The following is a 21,877-nucleotide window of genomic DNA, read 5'->3' as shown; positions in this document are numbered from 1 at the left end:
TTACGAACACCTTTTGATTGCTAAATTTTATTTTAGAATCATGCTGATGATACCCTGCAAAATAGCAAGATTGACACTGTCATGGCACACTTCCAAGGAGCGTCATAGTACAGACGTCCTATTTTCTCTGCCTCTTGTGGCTTTTGAGATCCCAAGCCTATTGACAAGATGTCTCCCTTTATAGAGGCCAACAAAAACATGCTACTCTCTAAGACAATCTGGATCACTCAAGGCTACTCTTCAAGCAGAGGCCAGTGCTGAGGCTACTTCAAACACTTGTGAGGATAATCCCAGGATAATGAATAGACAACTTCATTTTTAACAACCTTCCCACCCCCTTCAACCTCACTACTTCTGGTCAAGTGAAGAATCTCTGCTTTTGCCCCCACTTGCGATGCAATCACTAGAGATTGATGTGTGCTTCAAATTGTGCATTCTGGTCACAATCTGGAGTGTTTTTTTACAGAAACCGCACAACCATCTGCCAAAAAAAAAACCTTCTGCCTTTGAGGAGCAACAGCAAGAGATGCTCCTCCTAAAAACAGCCGGAGAGAAGGTCGCAAGCAAACAGTGGGACCGATGGTTCTATTCCAGATTCTTTCTGGATAAGACAAAATTGGGTCAGTGGACATCCACACTGGACTTTCAGAAGTTGAAAAAATTCTTGAAGAAACAATCTTTCTAGATAGTAACCCTCCAAATAGTTCTTCTGATGCTTCAGGAAAATGAGTACCTCACCAACGATTATCTTCAGGATGAATATTCTCACTTCCCAATAAATTGAAGACTCAGACAGTACCTGCAATGCTCTGTGATGAAGCAGCACTACCAATTCAAGGTGCTTCAATTCAGGCAAAAATCTTTTACAAAGAGCTTGACACCTGTCACTGCTTTCCTTCAAAGATAAGGTTACCAAGTATATCCAAACTAGGCTACTTGCTTGTCAAAGCTTCATCAAAGGAAGAGACGTGTGCATCTACAACTGCCTATTTCTGGAACTCTGATTGGCTACGAATACGAAGAAAGGTTCCATACATCCTGTTCCAAGATTGAAGTTCCGAGGGACATTTCTGGATTCTCAGCTGGGAAAAGGTTACAGCTCCTAGGAAAGATTGACTAAACTTAAGGTCAAATCAAAGACATGGTTCCCTTTTGCATACTCCAGATGACTCAAGCAAGCTTTTTGTGGTGGAGGTTCCCTTTGAAACTCAGAATAGGTCTTCCATTGCAGCCATCCACAAGCAGAATAATCATGGCACCTGCACCACTGGAAGATTGGGAAGCCCACGTGCAAAAGCTGTCCAAAAGAGGCCCATGTATGGTCCATTTCAGAAAGCAACTCCACAAAAACATTTTAGAGTTATAGACCATCAGCTGGATTTTCCGGGTTAGCAAAACAAGCTGTGTTGATCAGGACCGACAACCCAACTGTAATGTATTGCATTGCAGAACAAGGTCCCTTTGACTGTCATAAGAGGCACAGATGCTTTGCGACTAGGTCATTTCCAAAGAAGTGAACATCCCAGTGGAGCATTTTCCAAGATGCCGGACCAACTAGGCAGACGCACTCAGCCACATGAGTGGAAACTCCATAAGGACCAAGTAGAATACATTTTTTTAAATTGGGGCAGTCAATTATAGACCTTTTTACCACCCTGGAGAGCAGGAAATGCCAGTATTACTCCAGAAATGTCAGTCTACTTGGATTGGTACCCAATGCTATTTTGATTGCATCATAGATTGTCTCTACTTAATCCGTTTCGCCATTTACCCTCTTTTCTGATTGCCCCATCAGGGCCTCGTTATTGTTGGTACAGTGAATTCATGAGGCTGTCCGTGTACCTAACCAGACGCCTCCACCAGACTCCACCAGAACCTCAAGTCTTTACACCTGGTGGCATGGTTCCTGATAACTTTGAGTATGCCCATCTGGATATTCCTTCAGAATATAGAGACATTTTCGTGCAGGAATGTGTGCCATCCACAGTGAAGACCTACAATGCAGAGGGGAAGAGATTCTGTTTGTGGTGGAAAGAAAATGACCATACCCCAACCTCCATGTGATCCCCATCCAGTTTTTCTGTTCTGGCTTGAGCTCCCCAGTACGTTGTCAATCAGGGAGCACTTCGCCAGAATGTCCAGATTCTGGAAGGACAGAAGACTTTTCTTCATCCTCATTCTTGCAGAGGATTCCAAAGCAGCTTATGAAAGGAATTTACAGGCATTCACCATAAAAGAGGTGCATCTTCTCTTCACCACACACAAGGTGATTCTACAAACCATATTTATGACTAAAGTCCCTATAGACTTTCACCCTAATGAGACTGTTATCCTGCAGACCTTCTTCCCTAATACATCTGCTGGTATAGAGGGATCCTCACACTTATTGCAAGTCTGCCGGTGTATCCGGATACAAATGGACAAAACGAATGACTTCTAGCATCCAGATCCATTATGTGCCTCTTTCGTCCATCCAAGAAAAGTCTGTTTACTATCCAGACAAGGTCTCGTATGTTAGCTGTCTGCCTGTATCACTTTCAGGCACTGTAAGGCTAAACCTGTCCTCCAAGGTAGAGTGAGGGCACACCAACACCCAACCAGAAGCATAGCTATGCCATGACAGTACCACTTTATAGTGGAATGTTTTTGCAGGATATTTGCCATCCAGCTATGTAGAAAATTAGGCTGGTCTCTCCCAAGCATTACTGCCTAGATGTGAATGGGTCCGCTGAATCTGCAGTGAGACAAGCAGTTTTGTACAAACTGTTTCAATAAAGTGAGACTACTTCCCACTTTATTAAAAAGTTATGTACTGCCGGCTGTTCTGATTAAAACATGCAAGTATATGAAAGATGTAACACTGGAGAAGAAATGAGTCAAATACCTATGACTCCAGTTCCCTAAAGTTGGTCTCTTTCATATATTCACATGTCATCCCTCCTACCTCCCCGGTCAGAGGTTCAGTTCTGTCATAACTACTGTTCTCACCTGTGTTGCAAACATCAGAGCTAAGATTGAATCAAGTGGGAGTCTGAGAGCTCAGCACTTTCCCCTCATTGACTGAAGTTCACGTTTTTGAAATGAGGTGGATGTGCTACTATACAAACACTGTTATTGAAGCCTATTGCCATTTTAACACTGGTTTCTTCTGTTTAAAGTTACTGGGGAGTCCCGTGCTGACGACGGGGAGGGATTCATGCATGTGAATACATGAAAGATACCAGAGCTGGAGAAAGGGAGTTCCAAGTGAATAACACATTTCTCTATAATCTTTCCATTAAGTAGTCAGGCTATGTAGGACAAAAAGGTCACATAATCATCTCTTAAACTTCAACAGTTAAATAACATTTATTATTAACTTCCTTTATGTTAGCTAAATTGTATATCAAGAGTGGAGTAGAAATAAAACCTACTCTCCATCAAAGAGGCAATTTCCCCAGGTCGTTTGAACTTCGGCATGAATCCTTCAGATGCTAAAGCCCCTATGATGAATCATGCCCTAAATATATTGTATTTGGATCCTGACTGTTTCACTTAAAGAACTGGACTTTGTCCTCGTGGAGATTTAATTCTACTCCACCCTTTTTGTAGTAAACAATCTGTGTTGAGATCCAAGCTTATGTCTCCAAGGCCCATTTGCAAGAAAATAAACTGATATATTGTAAATTTTCCAGATCAGTCTACGGACTCTGTTGTTTTTGCTAATCTGATTTGCCAAAACTGATGAGCAATATGCCTGTTCAATGTTGATTTTAAATAATTCATTAATTGTTTGATTTGTGTTTGTACTTTCTAATGCAGGTTAAAGATGCCGTTGCTCTCTGTGAACTGTTCAATTGGCTGGAGAAGGAGGTAGTGTGTTCATTGACCTTGTGCTCTAATATGTGGATTCATATTGCACTATAAATGATATGAAAACATTTGTGCCAACTAGTAAATTTCCCCTACATCATATTATATATTAGGCCACTATCAAAGTTGAAATCTTCAGTGTACAGTGTAAAGGGTGAAGCTCTTGTATGCCAGCATATTCGTTCTGATTGCTAGTACATTCTTTTTTATAGCTCTGCCTCGCCAACCTCCTGCTTTCCATTTTGCTCTCAGTATGGTACTTTGAAACTGCCAAAGGCTTGAGCTTTCTATTATTCCCTCAAAAAAGATAGCAAAGGCTGACAGACCTTGTGCTTCTGAAAGGTTCTTAAGCCTATGACGCTTTTATACCCAGGTCAGACATCCATACTCTCTGGGTACAATCTGCTTTGTGTGGACGGACTGTACAATGACGTCCAGGATCTTGGAGGTTCTGTTGGCCATTTTTAGGATATCATCTCTGTAGAAATGGTTTGATTAAGGTTATCACACTTTTTAAAAAAAAATTACAGCAGGACATATAATAATGTCCCTGTCATCTTCGAATTCATTTAGTTCAAAGTGTATATTGATCTGTAGTGCACAGTTTATGATACTGCTGTTGTCCTGATCACCTTTGCTTGTATTCTTATTATTCTAGGTTCCCAAAGGAACAGTTACAGAAATCTCTGCCTCTGACCAAGCAGAGAAGTTTCGTAGGTAAGCTATTTGAGAAGGTGCACAGCTCAGTGGACATGGGAGGGAGTGGCATAGACTTTAACTTGGAAGCATTAACATTTAGTGACCTCCTTCTATTTCACACATTTTCAGCATGAAATGTAGCAGTGTTAAGTGACACTTTGCTTGTTTACTGAAAACACATCGATCAGGTAGTCTATAGGTTTTTGTTTTCATTTGACCATACAATATTCTAAATCAACATCCATCCTTTTGTAGGTAAATAACTTGTAGGAAATCCCAAACTAATCTACCCATGCTCCCATGTGGCTGACGGTTGTTGTTGTTCTCAAATGAAGATTTGCCTATAAGCTGACAATATGATCTACATTTTAGATTCATTTTTCCGCCGTTAAGTTTGGGGGTATATTGACAAAGCTCCTAAGTAAGCTGACGAACAATTTGTCAAAGAAATTTGAAGTAATGATGCTAAGGAACCTAGTCTTGATGCTGAATCATAATTTTTAGGGATACAGTTAATGGAAACGTTGACATAGTAGTAGAGTGATAGATGCTCAGTGTACAGTCCATTGGAGTCATGTATGCCATTTTGTATTTTGAGCACCCTCCTCAAATTCTGCCCCAACTGTAATAGGTAGTTTTTCTTTAACAACAAAATTAGAGTATGTATGTTCTGACAGCCAGAGGATCATAGAGTTGACGATTGCTATGCCTGTTCACTCTTTAAGACTGAAGACTCTGATATGTAGCCTCAATATTTTACTACCACATTGGGCATCAGCAGATGTGGCAGGGCTCACGGGGGTAGAAAAGCAAAAGTGAGGCTGAAAAGGCTCAGAGAGAACAACAAGAGAAACAAGACCAGAGAAGACTTGTCAGTTTTATCTGGAAGTTTGGAGCATAAGGCAGACTAAAACCACAGTGCCCTAAGGTGAAAATCATCAGGAGCTGTTGAGAGGCAGGGCATTCAAGTTGCCGGTAAAGATGTTAAAGTTAATCCCTTTAAGTAGAAAATCTAACCCGCACAGGCACAAGCCAAGCCCTCAATGCTGAAAACTTGCTGTCGAATGAGCTTCATATTCTTCTCACCCTACTAGGTTAGAAGAGAAACCCACTGGTAAGGATATGCCAAAAGGTGTTGACTCGTTTGTATATGATTTAATAGAAAAGCTATTTCATGAAATGCCATTACTGAGAAACCATTTCGCCTAAAATGTTTAATGGACATTTTCAGAATGAATGGCATTTACCATGTCATAGAAACGAATTTATAAAATATCTTTTTGTTCGTAATTGGTTTTGCGCAATTTTTTTTAAAATGTGTAAATAGAATGATTGCAGATCCTATTTTCAGAATACATTTTGTCAAAGTAATTTATTTCTTTGCTTTACTTAAGGTGAAACTATTTCAGATTGTATATCTTGTACATTGTCAAACAATTACTTCAGATGCTTTTAATTCGCTGACTTCTCACCACCCATAATCACCATCCAACCTAACATTGGGACTACCTTAGTATATCTTTTCAGTGTAATTCCCAATTGTGAAGAGATAGACCTTTCAAGTTCGGGTCAGTGGACTCACAATTTAAAATAACTTATGGTGAAGTTGGGTTTTAAGTTACAGTTTAGCAAATCCCACTTTTAGAAAGTTAAAGTACAAGTGTGAGAGTGCACTCCTTTCCTTAACTTGAAACCATTCTTGAAAAACTCCTAATGAATGCGTGCAAGCAGTGAACCGTGGTTCGCCTCTACCACAGTAATTGTAACACTGGAAAAACCTGGGCACGTGTCTCGCGCTCCTCACTTTTGCACTGCCTGAAATGGGATTCATCCCCCAAGTGTACCCAATTCATCTCAGTACTCATAAAATAGTCCATTGAAACCTTTTGTTCATTCTGTTCCTGATTTTTAACTTATCCTTGTTCAACTCGATAAACCACCACGGAGACGGTAAGATCCATCTGCACTTTTTATTCAACTTTTCTTTCACCGACTGTATGCCTATTCGGGCTTTGTACAGCGGCTCGTTAATTACAGATGCATCAATAATGGAGTAGACAAAACGCTTCCAAACCCAATGCATTTCGAGCCTTGGGGGGCTCTTCATCAGGGGTTTCTATAACAAGATAAAGAAAACATCTTGACTGACCGATACATTAAAGGAAAATGACAAAACATTGACAAAAAAGTAACAAAGCCGTGAACGTAAATTAAAATATCCCCACCCATGACCTCCCCGTGACAAAAACAAACTATCATACTAAATCACGGGCCCCAACTGTCACCTCACAATACACGACCACCCCTAAGTGCTTCCCATTCATATCCCCCAAACTGAACAACGTCCCTCCTGCAAAAACCTCCCATTAATTACTTTTGACCTCCCTCGTGCATTCATGGTCTTTATTCTTTTATCAACCTATTACCTCTTAAATGCTGCAATTAACAGCCTCTCATGCTGTCCTCCAACATCCTCTCTCATGAAAATCCGCCCATACCGTCAATTCAATCTACCCTTCATGCTTAAATACCCACAGCCCGTAATGGATTCCCTCCGATGTTTTACAACTGATGAACACGCCCTCTCACTCAAAACTCCAATTCCCATAATGCTTCAAACCAACCCACCCTACATAACCAGAAATGCTAAAGTGTATGTCCATCCCGCCCCTAATCGCATTAATAGACTCCCAAAATATAAATAACCCTGTGAGCATAATGCTTTACAAATAGAATCTATTATCGCGCATAAAAATGTAATTGTTTTGTCATTTTGCTTTAATGTATTGGTCAGTCAAGATGTTTTCTTTATCTTGTTATAGAAACCCCTGATGAAGACCCCAGAATGCTCGAAATGCATTGGGTTTGGAAGCGTTTTTTCTACTCCATTATTGATGCATCTGTAATTAACGAGCCGGTGTACAAAGCCCGAATAGGCATACAGTCGGTGAAAGAAAAGTTGAATAAAAAGTGCAGATGGAATCTTACCGTCTCCGTGGTGGTGAATCAAGTTGAACAAGGATAAGTTAAAAATCAGGAACAGAATTAACAAAAGGTTTCAATGAACTATTTTATGAGCACTGAGTTGAATTTGGTACACTTGGGGGATGAATCCCATTTCTGGCAGTGCAACAGCGAGGAGCGCGAGACACGTGCCCAGGTTTTTTCAGTGTTACTTTTAGAAAGTTGGCATGTACTTACTTTATTCATTTGGGGCCTGCTGCCTGTCTCTGTTCAGTCTGTGCTGGGTGACAGCTGGGCCTTGTGTATTCCCTCTAGACAGCCACTTTCAAAGGAAGCTTGGCTGTTTCTTGGCTGGCCATCCTGGATGATGGGAAGGAGCAACTGGGCATGGCCGCATGCTTACATAGGCTGTGTCCTGTCCACACACTAAGGACAGATTCACCTGTAGTGAATCTGGAGCCACGGCTGGCAGGGAGGACGCCTGTGCACTTCAAAGCTTTCTTTGACGTCTCCCCTACTTTAGAGGCACAACTGGGTATAAGTACTGAACTTTGACACCATAATTTCAGTACACTTCTGGACCTGTGTTTACCCTGCCAGGAAGAAGAGCTGCCGCTTTGCTGGATTTCTGGCTTGATGGACTTCTTCTTTGCTATGCTCTTGCCTTGCTGATCAGCCCTGCTGTTCTCCTGCCTGGGTGAGAAGGAGTGGACCTGCATCACTTGAACCCACAGAGACTCCAAGGGCTTCCTGGCTTGTCGCCTGTTCTAAGTCTCAGTGATATCTAGGACTTCAACTACCTGCATCTGGACTTTACAAGCTGTGAGTCTGCCCTGCCAAGTGGTGCCACCCCAATCCTGGACCCATAGAAGTGAAGCCTGAGATGCTTCTACATTCAATAATCACACATTCTCATTGGAACTGACACATCTTCGTCTTTGCGTGAGTTGGAACCGGCGCATTCTCCCCTTTGCATGAGTCTAAACGAGCGCATCCTCGTCGTTACGTGGAGTGGACCCGGCGCATCGCCTTTGGAACCACCGCATTGTCTTTAGAACCAGCGCAACGCCTTAGGAAATGACACATCGCCTTCTGCGGGAGCAGCAGCTGTGCATCACATTCATAACCAGCGCTTCACATTGACGCATTGCCACAGTTGCGTTGAGGAAATTAATCCATCTCGTCCGCAGTGTGGCTCGGCACCAACACATCGCTTCACCTGCATCCCGCTTCTTTGTCAAAGACGACCTGTCCTGGATCAAAGTACTTTGGTTCACGGGCCCAAGTGGGTCCCTGTATCAAGCACGCACTCCATTGTGGTCAGTATGAACTTTTGAATTTGCCAAGGTCCAGTGATACCAGATCACCTATTTAAGCAGTTATTGCTTCTAAGTGTTATTTTTTACATGTATTCTTTAAAACTTCATATCTCTACTAGTACTTGTTGTATTTTTGTCTTTTTGATCGTGTTTTATTTATAAAATTAAGCTCTGCTTTTCTAACCTTGTGTGGAGTCTTTTTGTGATGTGTTCACTGTGTTACTGTTTGTAGTGTTGCTCAAATACTTTACGCATTGTCCCTTGCTACCCACCATTCCTGAACCCTAAAAAACCCTTTCTGCGCTTAAACCCCACCCATCCCTGGTACTCAAAACCACTAGCTATACCCAAACTCCATCGATACCAAAACCCTTAAAAAACCTCACCTCTCTTTAACACCACCCATCCATCCCTGAACTCTCTTTCTACATCTAAACTCCCATGCCTGAATCCTTAAAACCCCTCACCACCCATAAACCCCACCCATCCCTGAACCTAAAAACCCCTTTCTATGCCTGAAGTACACCCATTCCTGACACCTACAAACCCCAAGCACACACCAAAACACTTCCTATCCCTGACCACATAAACTCTTCACTAGTCTAAACTTCATCCAAGTTTAATGTCATTTTGATTTTTCCTTAAAATTATCGTTCATTTAAGATGTTTCCTTTAATTTTCAATTTATTCGCATGTCCTTAAAATTATCTTTCCTTCTAATTGGTGTTACATGATTTGGTTTCCTCCAGTGTGGTTTCTCAATTTTCTTTTTGCATTAATTTGTATACATCAGTTGGCTTGGCTTCCAAAGACAATTGAGTTTCAAAGGGAAAAGAAGGCCTGACACCCTCCAGGAAAAAGTCACTCCGGGACAAAATCATTGACGTTGAATAGAAGAAGGTAACACTCAACCTCAAATTGAGCTTTTCATTAAAAAGAAAGCAGCCTTTGAGGAATCTGTGAGCCAACACAAGACTCCTACAACTTTAGGGGTAAAGAGACCTAGGCAGGAACCAGAAAACACCCTAGAAACAACACCGGAGATAAAGGTGGTTGGGAGAAAGATGTTAAGTGAACTTACTTTGTTTAGCACAAACAGCTCTCTCCCAACCAAGTATAAAGGTGTTAAGGATGAAGTATTAGCCAGACTAGTTAGTAAGTTAGTTTCTCAGCAACACATCAGAAAAGCTATGTTTTAGGAAGTTTTTTTTAAGGATATCAGGTTCTTACAAGTTATAATAGCAAAAGGTAATTTATTTCAGTTCCTTGTAGATAGGTAGAAGGAGCGGCTACCTCTTTTCACACATTGTGTATGCAACGCGGTGTGGCCATGGCCATATCTGATGATATTAATGTTCTGCCTGGCTGAAGAAAAGTAACTGTGCCTCTAAAATATATAGGACCCGCTATACAGAGCTCTGTGCCCATGGCCAAAACGTTTAAAACTCATCTCTTTCGTGTATGCAGTCAATGGAGAGACTTTAAGATCGGTCTAGATGCAGTTCTGGGTGAAATGTGACAGACCAGCCTGGCATCCGTGTTCTATACCTCTTGTAGATGTGCGAGCAACAAATCCTTTATTGCAAAAATACAAGGCATTGCCATAGTCCATTCAGCTAGTGATAAGGGCTTGTGTGATTGTCTTCTGATATTCCTGTAGAATTAATTAAATATCTATTTAAGCATATGAAAGACACTAAAGCAAGCATCACAGACCACCAAAACTTCATTACTCATAATGAAGATGTAATCTATAATACCTACATTTTTGGCAGCATCTTTAGGATCAGGAAGCGAGTCCATTTCTTGTGGAACCAGTCATCCGTCCAAATCCCATTTACCTTGCAAAATAGAATTGTCTCTGTCTTGTCTCCATCAATTTGGAGTCAGTCTGCTGCATCCAGCATGCAAATGAAAGCATGCATTCACTGAATCTTTTTCCAGTCGCTTCTAGGTTTTCTGGTGATGACACCACCAATTGAGTGTCATCTGCGTAGAACAGTATCTCAAAGCCCTGTTCCCTGACAATCTTAGCCAAAGGTACTATATATATATATTGGCTTCCAATAAGATGCAAAGGTGACCTTAGATGCGTAGAGCTGGGATCTACGCAATGCTGTAAAGCCAATTCAAATACCTCCTAAATAGGTACGCTCACTAACAGTCGGAGGGTATGGAGGAGGTTATGTAGAATTTGCCAGAAGGGTATGTAAAAAAGGCAAAGGCAGTTGTGGAGGAGGATAGGAAACTTTAGCAGCTCATGCTTGACGTCTACCATAGATGAGGCTGAAACGGCTTGCAGACAGATGGCCACTGGTACAATGATGAGGATACATGCATGACTGCATATTTCGTGTTTCACACCATAGGTACAAGCCAGTGTAGTGGATATGTTCCTTACAGGTAATCATTTCTTCAGCCCGCAGGTAGGCTAAGAAGGCCAATGAGACGTCTGAAGCTGCAGATGCTCTTCAGCATTATCAAACTCTCCTAATAAGAGTGGGCAGCAGACAGAAAGAGCCAGGTAGGACACTGAATCGTTGCTAAGTGGGATTAGGTCTGGTTTCCCACTTGAATTGTGTCCTCTTAAGATCCTGAAACTGCGAAAAGAGGCAGGTATATCTCCTCTAACGGCTATCATTAATTCCGCCATCTCTGCTGGCCAATTTCCCACCGAATGGAAAACTGCAGTGGTAAAGCCCCTGCTCAAGAAGGCCTCCCTTGATCCAACCGAATCCAAAAACTATAGGCCTATCTCTCTGTTGCCTGTCCCTGCCAAAATCCTGGAAAGACATCTTAACCGCCATCTCAGTTGCTACTTTGAGGAATACCAACTGCTCGATGGTTCGCAGCAGGGTTTCAGGAGGGATCACAGCACAGAATCGGCACTAACCGCTGTCTTTAACAACATTCGACAACAGGTTGATGCTGGTCACACCACCTTGTTGATCCTCCTAGACCTGACTGCAGCCTTCGATACGATCTCTCCAAGTAGGCTGGTTGGTAGGCTCCAGGAAATTGGGATAGAGGAATCTGCACTTAACCTGTTGTCATCCTTCCTTATGGATCGTTCACAGATAGTTAAGATGGGTCAATTTTTGTCTGCCCCCAAACAATTGTTTTGTGGAGTACCTCAGGGATCCTCATTGAGTCCTACTCTCTTTAATATCTATGTAGCCCCGCTCGCCGCTGTGGTTAGGTCTTTTGGTTTAGAAGTCCTATCTTATGCTGACGACACTCCGATTCTGATTTCCATCACAGAGAGTGTCTCAGCCTCAGCTGCAAATTTTAATAATTGCATGCAAGCAGTGGCTGCATGGATAGTGGAGAATTACCTCAGACTCAATGGGGACAAAACTGCGTTTTTAATTTTTGGAGACAAGCTAGATATTTGGTCAGAGGCCTGGTGGCCTGTTTCTCTAGGAGCCTGCCCTGTCCCCTGTCTTAGTGCCAAGAATCTAGGCATTATTGTAGATTCCTCTTTGTCATTAAAGTCACAAATAAATAGAACCGTTTCAACATGTTTGGGATGATACAGACTCTTAGGAAGATCTTCCGTTTTCTCTCCCTTTCAACCTTGGAAACAGGCAGTGGTCGCCCTTGTTGTATCCAGGTTGGATTACTGCAATGCCCTTTATTTAGGGATAAATAAGGAACTCCTGCATCGACTCCAACTGGTGCAGAATGCAGCTGCTAGGCTGGTGATGGGTCTCCCTAAATTTCACGCTGTCTCATCCAACATTAGTAGCCTTCACTGGCTCCCACTTGGGAGGAGAATTGTGTTCAAAGCCCTTTGTCTGGTACACAAGGCCTTTCACAACAGGGGCTCTGAAGGCATTAATAAACTGTTTCACAGATATATCCCTGGCAAGAACTTGAGATCTGCTAGTAGGAATTGGGTAACAGTTTCTAGGTTTAGGAAAGTCAGATGCGGGGGTGGAGGGCGTTCTCGCTGTTACGCGCCAACTTGTGGAATCTTCTTCCTATCTCAATCTCCACTTTGGAATTATATTCTTCCTTTAGGAAATCTTTGAAGACCTGGCTTTTCTCTTGCTCCAGCTGTCATCTCCCTTAATCCTTTAGTTTTAGTAATCTGTGAACTTTGATACATTGATCCTGTCTGCAGCGCCTTGATGCCTTTGGGCTGAGTTTGTGCTTAACAAGTTTTATATTCATTCATTCATCATATTCCCTATACTTAAAGACGGGTGACACAAACCCATCGCACACACCCTTGGTTGGCACCTCTAGAGGCACTTTCCCACAAACCCAAAAGTGACTCCGTTCAGTTCCCCACACATACAACACCTGTAGAGGGGCAAAGCTTTAATAAGCACTTGGGAGTCCCTCACATCAGACATGAGTGTGCTAAATCTTGTAAGACGCAGGTATTGCATAGAATTCATAAAGACACCTCCTGTAGTACTCCCAACACAACAATACAAAAAAGAATAGAAGCAAATACAGCTACAAGAGGTTCAGGAACTACTGCAAAATTAGTAGATGGAGACAATGCCTCTACAACAAACACACACCGTGGTATACTCTTCATCCTTCCGAGTACCCAAACAGGACTTGACTGTGCAGCCTATCCTTTAGCTGTGGTTTGTGAACACGTTTGTCAATACCCAGAGTTTAACGATGACAACACTGCAGAATGTCATTCCCCCTTAGCGACATTAGACCTAAAACACTCCTACTTCTACTTCCCTGTACACCCTTCGTACAGAAAATACTTCAAGTGTTCAATATTGGCTGGGGTGGTGTATATTCAGTTCAAGGTGTTACCTTTTGGTATAAAATCTGCAGTGGGAGATCATACCAAGACTCTGCCATGAGCCCACCTTACGCGACAATCTATTCATGTTTCACCTTACCTGGATGACTGGCTGGTAAGAGTGAAAACATTTGATCAATGCAGGACAAATATTCTGTAAGTGGTGAAACTGCGTTGCATGATCAACTGGATTTCACTGTGAATTGGGAAAATACTCTCGAAATGAGGAAGACTTTCATGGGAGCTATTATAAATACAGTGCATTTAATGTCATACACAACTGATTTCTGACAGTGATTAAACTGCTGGGTATGATGGCCTCTTGTATTTATCTAATACCAAACACAAGACTTTACACGAGACCTAGTCCGGAGTAGCTGAAACAACAATGGTCGCAAACTCCAGGGAAGTGGGAAGATCTAGAGGTTGTAGCAGACAGAGTCAGCAAGGAAGTAAAATGATGGAGCAAAAAGAACATGCTGAAGGTGGAGACGTTTCACCATTCCCTTTCATCAAACTATTATAGCAAAAGATGCGTCACGTGGGCTGGGGGTCACACATGCCACAGCTGAAAATAGGCATAATGTGGTCCACCCACTAGGTGAACTGGCACATCAGTAACTAACGCTCCTTGCCCCCCATTGAAGAAGGTAAGTGGAGGTAAAAAAGAAGAATCTAAAATGGTAGGCGTGGGGATTGTAGGCTCCATTTGGGTATTGTAGGCTCAAGCTCGCAGCATGCGAATATCGAAAATCACCAAGCACAAAGTGAAATATTAATAGGTAAGTAACTGGTTCATCCCTCATAGCAAGAATTTACCCCTAAGCAGTCCCTTTCTTATCTTTTGTTGACTGTGATAAGAAGGACACAAATTTCAGTTACAACCCCAAAAAATATTGTTCATGAGTAGCAAGTTAAACCTGTTGTAGCACACATATTCCCTGCTCGCATTTTCATTTGGCTCTGGGATGCTCATGCTCATGCTCATTATAATACTAAAGATGAATTGCACTCAAATCCCAAAGAAGGTCATCTTATCTTAGAGAAAAAATGGAATCTGCATTAGGGGCATTTTTCACCTGCCTGCGATAAGTATCTTTTCTCCTGAAGTGATACAAACCAGCTCCAATCTCTAGTTTTGTGTTTATGTATGATGTTCCATCTAGTCATTGTCTTTCTCCTAGAACTGATATCAAGCCACACCATCCACTGCACCAGATTTAGGAGTGGCGACAGCACCATATTGCTTCAGCTATCACTTGCCAGAAGCAGTTTTTCATTTGACCATTTACAGTGGTAAACATACTCTTGTTAAACATTGCACATTCTGGCAAAGGGGATGTAAATCCAACGGCATGGGTGCTGTTGAATGAACCAAATATTTACAGAAAGAAGAGGGGTCACAACCAAAATAAATAAGTTATTTAACATTTTGTATTTCACTGTAGTTCTTTGAATTATATCGCTATATTGAGTGATGTTTATTGAAACAAAATAGTTCGGGAACCTTATCTAAGCCTCAAGGATGATACTGTTAGTAAACCAATTCACAATTTACTTTTCATGTGCAAGGTGTATATTGTTAGAAAGAATGTAGCAACATTTTAGTCTATTAAAACCTATGAGTGGAGTTATTCTGTTCAAGATGCATGCGCAAATAAGTAATCAATCAATCAATCATGCCATTTGTATAGCGCACTACTCACCCGGGAGGGTCTCAAGGCGCTTGGGGGGAGGGGTATGCTACCGCTCGAACAGCCAGGTCTTGAGTTGTTTCCTGAAGGCGAGATGGTCCTGGGTCAGCCGAAGGTGGATGGGGAGGGAGTTCCAAGTCTTGGCAGCCAGGTAAGAGAAGGATCTTCCTCCGGCGGTGGCTCTTCGGATGCGTGGTACGGCTGCGAGGGCGAGGCTGGTGGACCGTAGCTGGCGAGTGGGCGTGTAGAAGGTCAGGTGGTCGGTCGTTGAGGTACAGGTCGTGGAGAGACTTGTGTGCGTGGGTGAGGAGCCGGAACGTGGTCCTCTTGTCGACGGGGGGCCAGTGCAGGTTCCTCAGGTGGCTGGAGATGTGGCTGCGTCGGGGGACATCCAGGATGAGTCGGGCGGAGGCGTTCTGGATGCGCTGGAGTCTTTTCTGTAGCTTGGCTGTGGTTCCGGCGTAGAGGGCGTTTCCGTAGTCCAGTCGGCTGGTGACGAGTGCCTGGGTGACAGTCTTCCTGGTCTCGGTCGGGATCCAGCGGAAGATCTTGCGAAGCATACGCAGGGTGTTGAAGCACAATGAGGAGACGGCGTTGACTTGTCTGGTCATCGAGAGGGAGGGGTCCAGGATGAAGCCCAGGTTGCGTGCGTGGTCGGTTGGCTTGGGTGCGGTGCCCAGGCCTGGGGGCCACCAGGAGTCGTCCCAGGCAGAGGGCGAAGATCCCAGGATGAGGACTTCCGTCTTGTCCGAGTTCAGTTTCAGGCGGCTGTCCTTCATCCACTCGGCGACGTATTTCATCCCTTCGTGTAGCTAGGTTCTGGCGGTGTCGGGGTCTCTGGTGAGGGAGAGGATCAGCTGGGTGTCGTCGGCGTAAGAGATGATGTTGAGGTTGTGCTGGCGTGCGATGGCTGCGAGAGGTTTCATGTAGATGTTGAAGAGGGTGGGGCTGAGTGAAGATCCTTGCGGGACGCCGCAGATGACTTCGGTGGCCTCGGAGCGAAACGGGGGGAGGCGGACTCTTTGTGTTCTTCCGGCGAGGAACGAGATGATCCACTCCAGTGCCTTCTCTTGGATACCGATGCTGCTGAGGCGCTGGACTAGGGTGCGGTGGCAGACCGTGTCGAACGCAGCGGAGAGGTCCAGGAGGATGAGGGCCACTGTTTCCCCCTTGTCGAGCAGGGTCCGGATGTCGTCGTTGGTTGCGATTAGGGGGGTCTCGGTGCTGTGGTTGGCTCTGAAGCCGGACTGCGAGGGGTCGAGGGATCCGTTCGTCTCGAGGAAGGCAGTCAGCTGTCTGTTGACGATCTTCTCGATGACTTTAGCAGGAAAAGGGAGGAGCGAGATGGGGCGGAAGTTTTTGAGATCGGTGGGGTCCGCTGTAGGTTTCTTCAGGAGGGCGCTGATCTCGGTGTGCTTCCAGCTCTCCGGGAAGGTGGCGGTGTTGAAGGAGGCGTTGATGATGTTCCGGAGTTGGGGTGCGATGGTGGAGTCGGCCTTGTTGAAGACGTGGTGTGGGCAGGGGTCGGTCGGTGATCTGGAGTGGATGGTGTTCATCGTGCGGGCTGTGTCTTCGGTGGTCACCGTGGTCCAGGTGCGAAGGGTGGCGGTGGGGGGCGTTGGTTCGACGGTTGGGTGCGTGGGTGGGGCGCCGAAGCTGTTGTGGATGTCGGCGATCTTGCGGTGGAAGAACGAGGCGAGGGAGTCGCAGAGGTCTTGTGACGGAGTGATGTCGTTGGTGCCGGTGCTGGGGTTGGAGAACTCCTTGACGATAGTGAAGAGCTCTTTGCTGTCGTGGGCGTTGTTGTCCAGTCGTTCCTTCAGGCATTTCTTCTTGGTGGTGCGGATGAGCTGGTGGTGCTTGCGGGTAGCGTGTTTGAGGGCGGTCATGTTGTCGGTGGTCCGGTCGAGGAGCCAGGCTTTCTCGAGGGTGCGGCAGGTCTTCTTGGAGTCCTTGAGGTCGTCGGTGAACCAGGATGCCTTCTTGCTTCTGGGTCTGCTGGGAGGGTTCTTTAGTGGCGCGAGGTCGTCGGCGCAGGCGGTCAGCCACTGTGTGAAGTTGCGGGCTGCTTCGTTGGGGTCCGTTGTGTTGGCGGGTGGGCTCTGGCTGAGGGAGGTGGTGAGCTGGTCTGCGGTGATCTTGCTCCAATTCCTGTGAGGTACCTGTTGCGGGTGGTGGTGGGTCGTGGATCTTTTGAAGCTGAAGTGGACGCAGCTGTGGTCGGTCCAGTGGAGTCCGGTGGCGTGGCTGAAGGTGATGTACTTGCTGGAAGAGAAGACGGGATCAAGTGTGTGGCCGGCGTAGTGGGTGGGGGTGTTGACCAGTTGCTTGAGTCCGAGGTTGGCGAGGCTTTCCAGCAGGGCGGTGGTGTTGCGGTCCTTGTTGTTCTCCAGGTGGAAGTTGAGGTCCCCGAGGAGGATGTAGTCGGTGGAGGGGAGGGCGTGCGGGCTGATGAAGTCTGTGATGTCTTTGCTGAATTGTGTGCGTGGTCCTGGGGGTCTGTAGACGAGGGTGCCTCTGAGGGTCGTCTTAGGGTCGGTGTGAATCTGGAAGTGGAGATGTTCGGCTGCGGCGAAGGAGTCGTTGGCGTCGGTCGTGATGCGGATGGTGTTCCTGTGGACGATGGCGATGCCACCTCCGGTCTGGTTGATGCGGTCCCTCCTGATGATCTTGTACCCGTCCGGGATGGCGATGGCGATGTCGGGTGCAGAGGAGGCGTAAAATGATTTCTTTAATTAAAGCAAGGTCCTGATTATACATTGTAAGGTTTAACCACTGGATTGGTATATGCTTCTCTCGCTCATTTAGCACCAAATTATAATATTAAATGTTTACCCTTTTCAGTAGCTAAATTAGTGCACTATGTTCAGTCAATACAAATGTCACGTATTACATTAATCTGACACTAAAAGACCTTGTAGAACAAATAAAAAGTGTAAGCAAAGGTGGGATAACTTTTGTGTTATTCGCGGTCTTCCCCGACTTAACAAAAAGAATGATTTCAGTTGAGGTCCTTCACCTCAATGAAGGTAAATACATAACTCCAAGTACAAGCTTTCAATGGGGGGGCACATGAGAAGTGAAGCTCCCTGCAGAGTTTCATGTACATGTTGTGCATTTGAACTCCAGAAGAAAGTTAAAAAAAGCACCCTTTGAGATTTTATAATGTATCTGCTCAGCTTTGTTAAGCATTTCCTTTTCTGTTTTTTACTTAAGAATAGATGTCGACCTCTCTACTGGAAGGAGAGGGAAAGATAAGGAAGGGGTAGAGAAGCTTAGGATAAGGAAAGGGAAAGGACTGAGAGAAAAGCTCAGTAGGATATTGAAATACTAGATTCAGGAAGAAGAAAGAAGTACTCCACAGGAGACTGAAATGCAACAAACAGAGGAAGGAGAGGAGCACATGAGGTGGAACCTTTACCGGGAGGTGAAGAAGCGAAGCAGCAGTGGGACAGAGAAGGGAAATGTACAGCTTATGAGAAAAAAATTCCAGTATGTGGCTGTGCTCACTATATGGAGAGCAAGTCAACTGAGGACCTACAACTTAGCACTGTGACTTTACAAATCATTCTGTTTGCTGCATCGCTTCATGAGCCATGTCTGAAGCTAAAAGAAAATTGTTCTTGCTTTCCCATTGCTTTGTGTGGCGGGATGCAAGTGCAGCATAGCCCTGATCCTCCCAGGCATTTGTGCAGCGTATACTTGGGGGAACTAAAGGGTTGCCCTTACACCAGTTTATCACCTGACGAGGTATTTGTTCTCTTATTCTTTCGAGGGACGCAGTGTCCACCCTACAGCCAGTGTTCCATCTGTTGGGCTGGTACCTCCAATGAACAAATCAAGTAAGCACAAAGTACTGCACTACTAAAATAGTGAGGCCTGTTATCTCGAGGGCAGCCAGGCCTCTGCTGTGAACTAACTGATTGCTAGAAATTCAATTGAGCATGCCAAGATCCCCCGGTGGGTAGCCAAATTTGTGGCATGTCACAAAGGGTTCCACAATTTCAAGCTCACTGAGTAACTGAAACCCTGAGAGTCCATCCTGGTCCCGCTGGTAGAGGGGGCAAAGGACAGAGCACCTCAGGGCCGTTAGAAGGAGAAAAGGACAAGGAGATAAGGGTAGAGTAAGTGGAATAGCAGGGAGTGGACAGGGGACAAACAGAAGAGCAAAGAGAGCCATACCCATAATGCAATGCCTACCATGTTTGGAGATGGTTTACTATTTATCTTCATACCACTAGCCCAATAGCAATTAGTTAGACAGAAAAATGCACATGTTGTGCCGACAGAGGCCCACCATCCTCTTTGGTGTCTAAGAGATGTTATTACTTTAAGGCATCAAGCTAGTGTTGTCCCAAGATAATAGTAGTTGCAAGAGTTACAAAGCAAAAGACGATTATAGATTGTGGGATCATTACACAAAACACATAGGGGTATCATATCTGAAATACACCTCATTAAAACCGATGTGATATTGCATGACCATTGATTTTTAATAATGCGGTGAACTGTCTTTTTTTTTATCTTAAATTATAGTGAAAATCTCAGACCACAACCTATTAATAAAAAGTTACAGACACAAATGACCATCTATCAAAACCAGAGAAAATGTGTATAGACTTGCTATCTAATGGCGATTTTTAGCCCCAAATTTCTTACCTTAGAATTATCCCCAGGATCTGGAAATTGTTTCGTGAGCAGTAACCCTGCACGCATGTAGGTGGCGTTGTTCAGTGACGTCTGCAGTTCCTTTATAGGCACCACCTAGGCACCCTGACGATAGTGGTTTTTTTTCTGTGCTAGTCAGCACAGATACGGAATTAGCTACATTTTAGCTACTTTGTTGACTAAGCTTTAAAAAAAAACCAAATAATAAGTCAATGCCTTTTTTTGAGGTCTTACCTTCTGGTATGGCAGAAATGTCATGTAAGAAGGCCGGCTACAAGCCCTGCAGTTCCCATCACTGACAGATGTCTGTGATGGCCCTGCACCTCGTTTGCCTCTGGTGCCCTGATCAAGACCATGACCCGAAAGCTTGTCCCAACTTCCGCCTCATGCATCTAAAGACCTTGAAGGAGCGATCCCTTAAGCTCCTGGCAGCTTGACCCGTGACGCTCAAAGTCCTGATCGAAAGGAAGGTCCTGGCATCGGTCACTAAGTCTGATGTCGTTGTCTCATTTCAAGTCATCGAGCCATACAGGTAAGTCTCTGTCCCACAAAAAGAAGTCATATTCGAGGCGTGCTTCGACTTCACCTCGTTCATTAGCCGATGAGACGAGGGCGCATCGCTCAAGGCCTGGATCTGCTCCGCCCGTGTTTCTGGGAGATGTAGCGACCCCCGATCAGCCTCCAGAGTTTCATGAGGCCATGCGCCTATTTGAGTTCCCCGATCCCTCTGAAGCGCCTTTGGACCCCATTGGTTTTGGAGGGGTTCCTGCTGGATCCACTCTGGCACCAATCGGCCCCAGGGGTCTGAAGGCGAATCCAGATCTGCTCCTGTAGTGCCATGTCAAACTTCCCTGGCACTGGTCCTGAAGCCAACACTCCCGGCGTCCACCAGCAAAGCCATCCCCACTTACTTCCCTGACTCCGAGACAGAGCTGGTAATGTAAATATGGCGCTTACAGGTGCCATAAAAATTGTATATACGGTGCACCCCTTCTTCTTGCGTGGTTAAAACCAATGAGTTGCAAATTGTTTGAAATGCTTGTCTAATCTAAACGAATGGGTTTCAGTGTTCTACGCAGTGTTTGTGGGCTGCCTGTCGCACATGTGAATCAATGCAACGAAATAAGGGGAACCTTCACTTGAAAAACTGTGTGCACTACAAATGTATGTTCTAAAAGCTTGGTCATATTTCAACACGATCAACATTGTGAATCGAAAATTGTTCAAAATGAAACTTCAGACAAAAAATCAATCCTGTACAATAATTTTTCTTGTTGTATACTGTAGATAAATCAATAGTATAAAGAAAATACATCAAATTGCTTGTTTCGTCTTTAACCTATACAAAGATCAATTCATAGTACATTGGCCAACATTCTGGGATTGCAATGCTTATAATTCACAAAAAGTTGTGGGTAGCCCAATGCATATCGGGACCCTGTATCCCTTCTTCAGGGGCCATTGAAGCACAACTATCGTAGTACGAACTATGTTTTTTGGCCTCAAATCTTTGTAAAAACGTGTATACTGGTGTTACTGGGAAAACAGCAAACCATTAATTGCTCCAACCCAGGTCCTTCTCAAAAGGTTTCCGTGAAGTTTAGTGCACTAAACTTCACGGGCAGGCAGGTCCTTGGGTCTTTCCATGGCCTCTCAATCTGCCCGTTGCTCCTTTCCTGGCCACGGATGGGGCATACAGTCGCGTCCTTACCCTCCACCGCGGCGCACAAGCTATTTGCGTCTGCGTGTCCATGGATGCAGTACCTACCGGCCCCGTGGGTCTGGGGGCCAGTGGTCAGGTCAGCCAACCACCCCCAGCAGCCGAAGCCTCCAAACCCTCCTAGCCTGCCCGTTTGCCATCATGGGTACCCAGTGCGCAGCAGAATTCACAATCACCTGCACCA

The 21,877-nt window shown here is 44.6% G+C and overlaps 1 protein-coding gene across 1 annotated transcript in view; it reads left to right on the top strand.

Annotated features, from left to right (window-relative positions):
• The window catches only part of XPNPEP1 (X-prolyl aminopeptidase 1), a 410,780-nt gene that overhangs the window by 233,792 nt on the left and 155,111 nt on the right, over nt 1-21,877 (top strand). Inside the window, exons 13-14 of the mRNA XM_078643742.1 lie at nt 3,802-3,852; nt 4,511-4,569. Coding sequence (XP_078499868.1) covers nt 3,802-3,852; nt 4,511-4,569 — 110 coding nt within the window. The remainder of the gene's footprint in view (nt 1-3,801; nt 3,853-4,510; nt 4,570-21,877) is intronic.

The sequence above is a fragment of the Lissotriton helveticus genome, chromosome 5_1 (assembly GCF_964261635.1).
Source record: "Lissotriton helveticus chromosome 5_1, aLisHel1.1, whole genome shotgun sequence".
Lineage (NCBI taxonomy): Eukaryota > Metazoa > Chordata > Amphibia > Caudata > Salamandridae > Lissotriton > Lissotriton helveticus.
The sequence above is the reverse complement of the archived record's forward strand: the minus strand, read 5'-3'. Positions and strand labels throughout refer to the sequence as shown.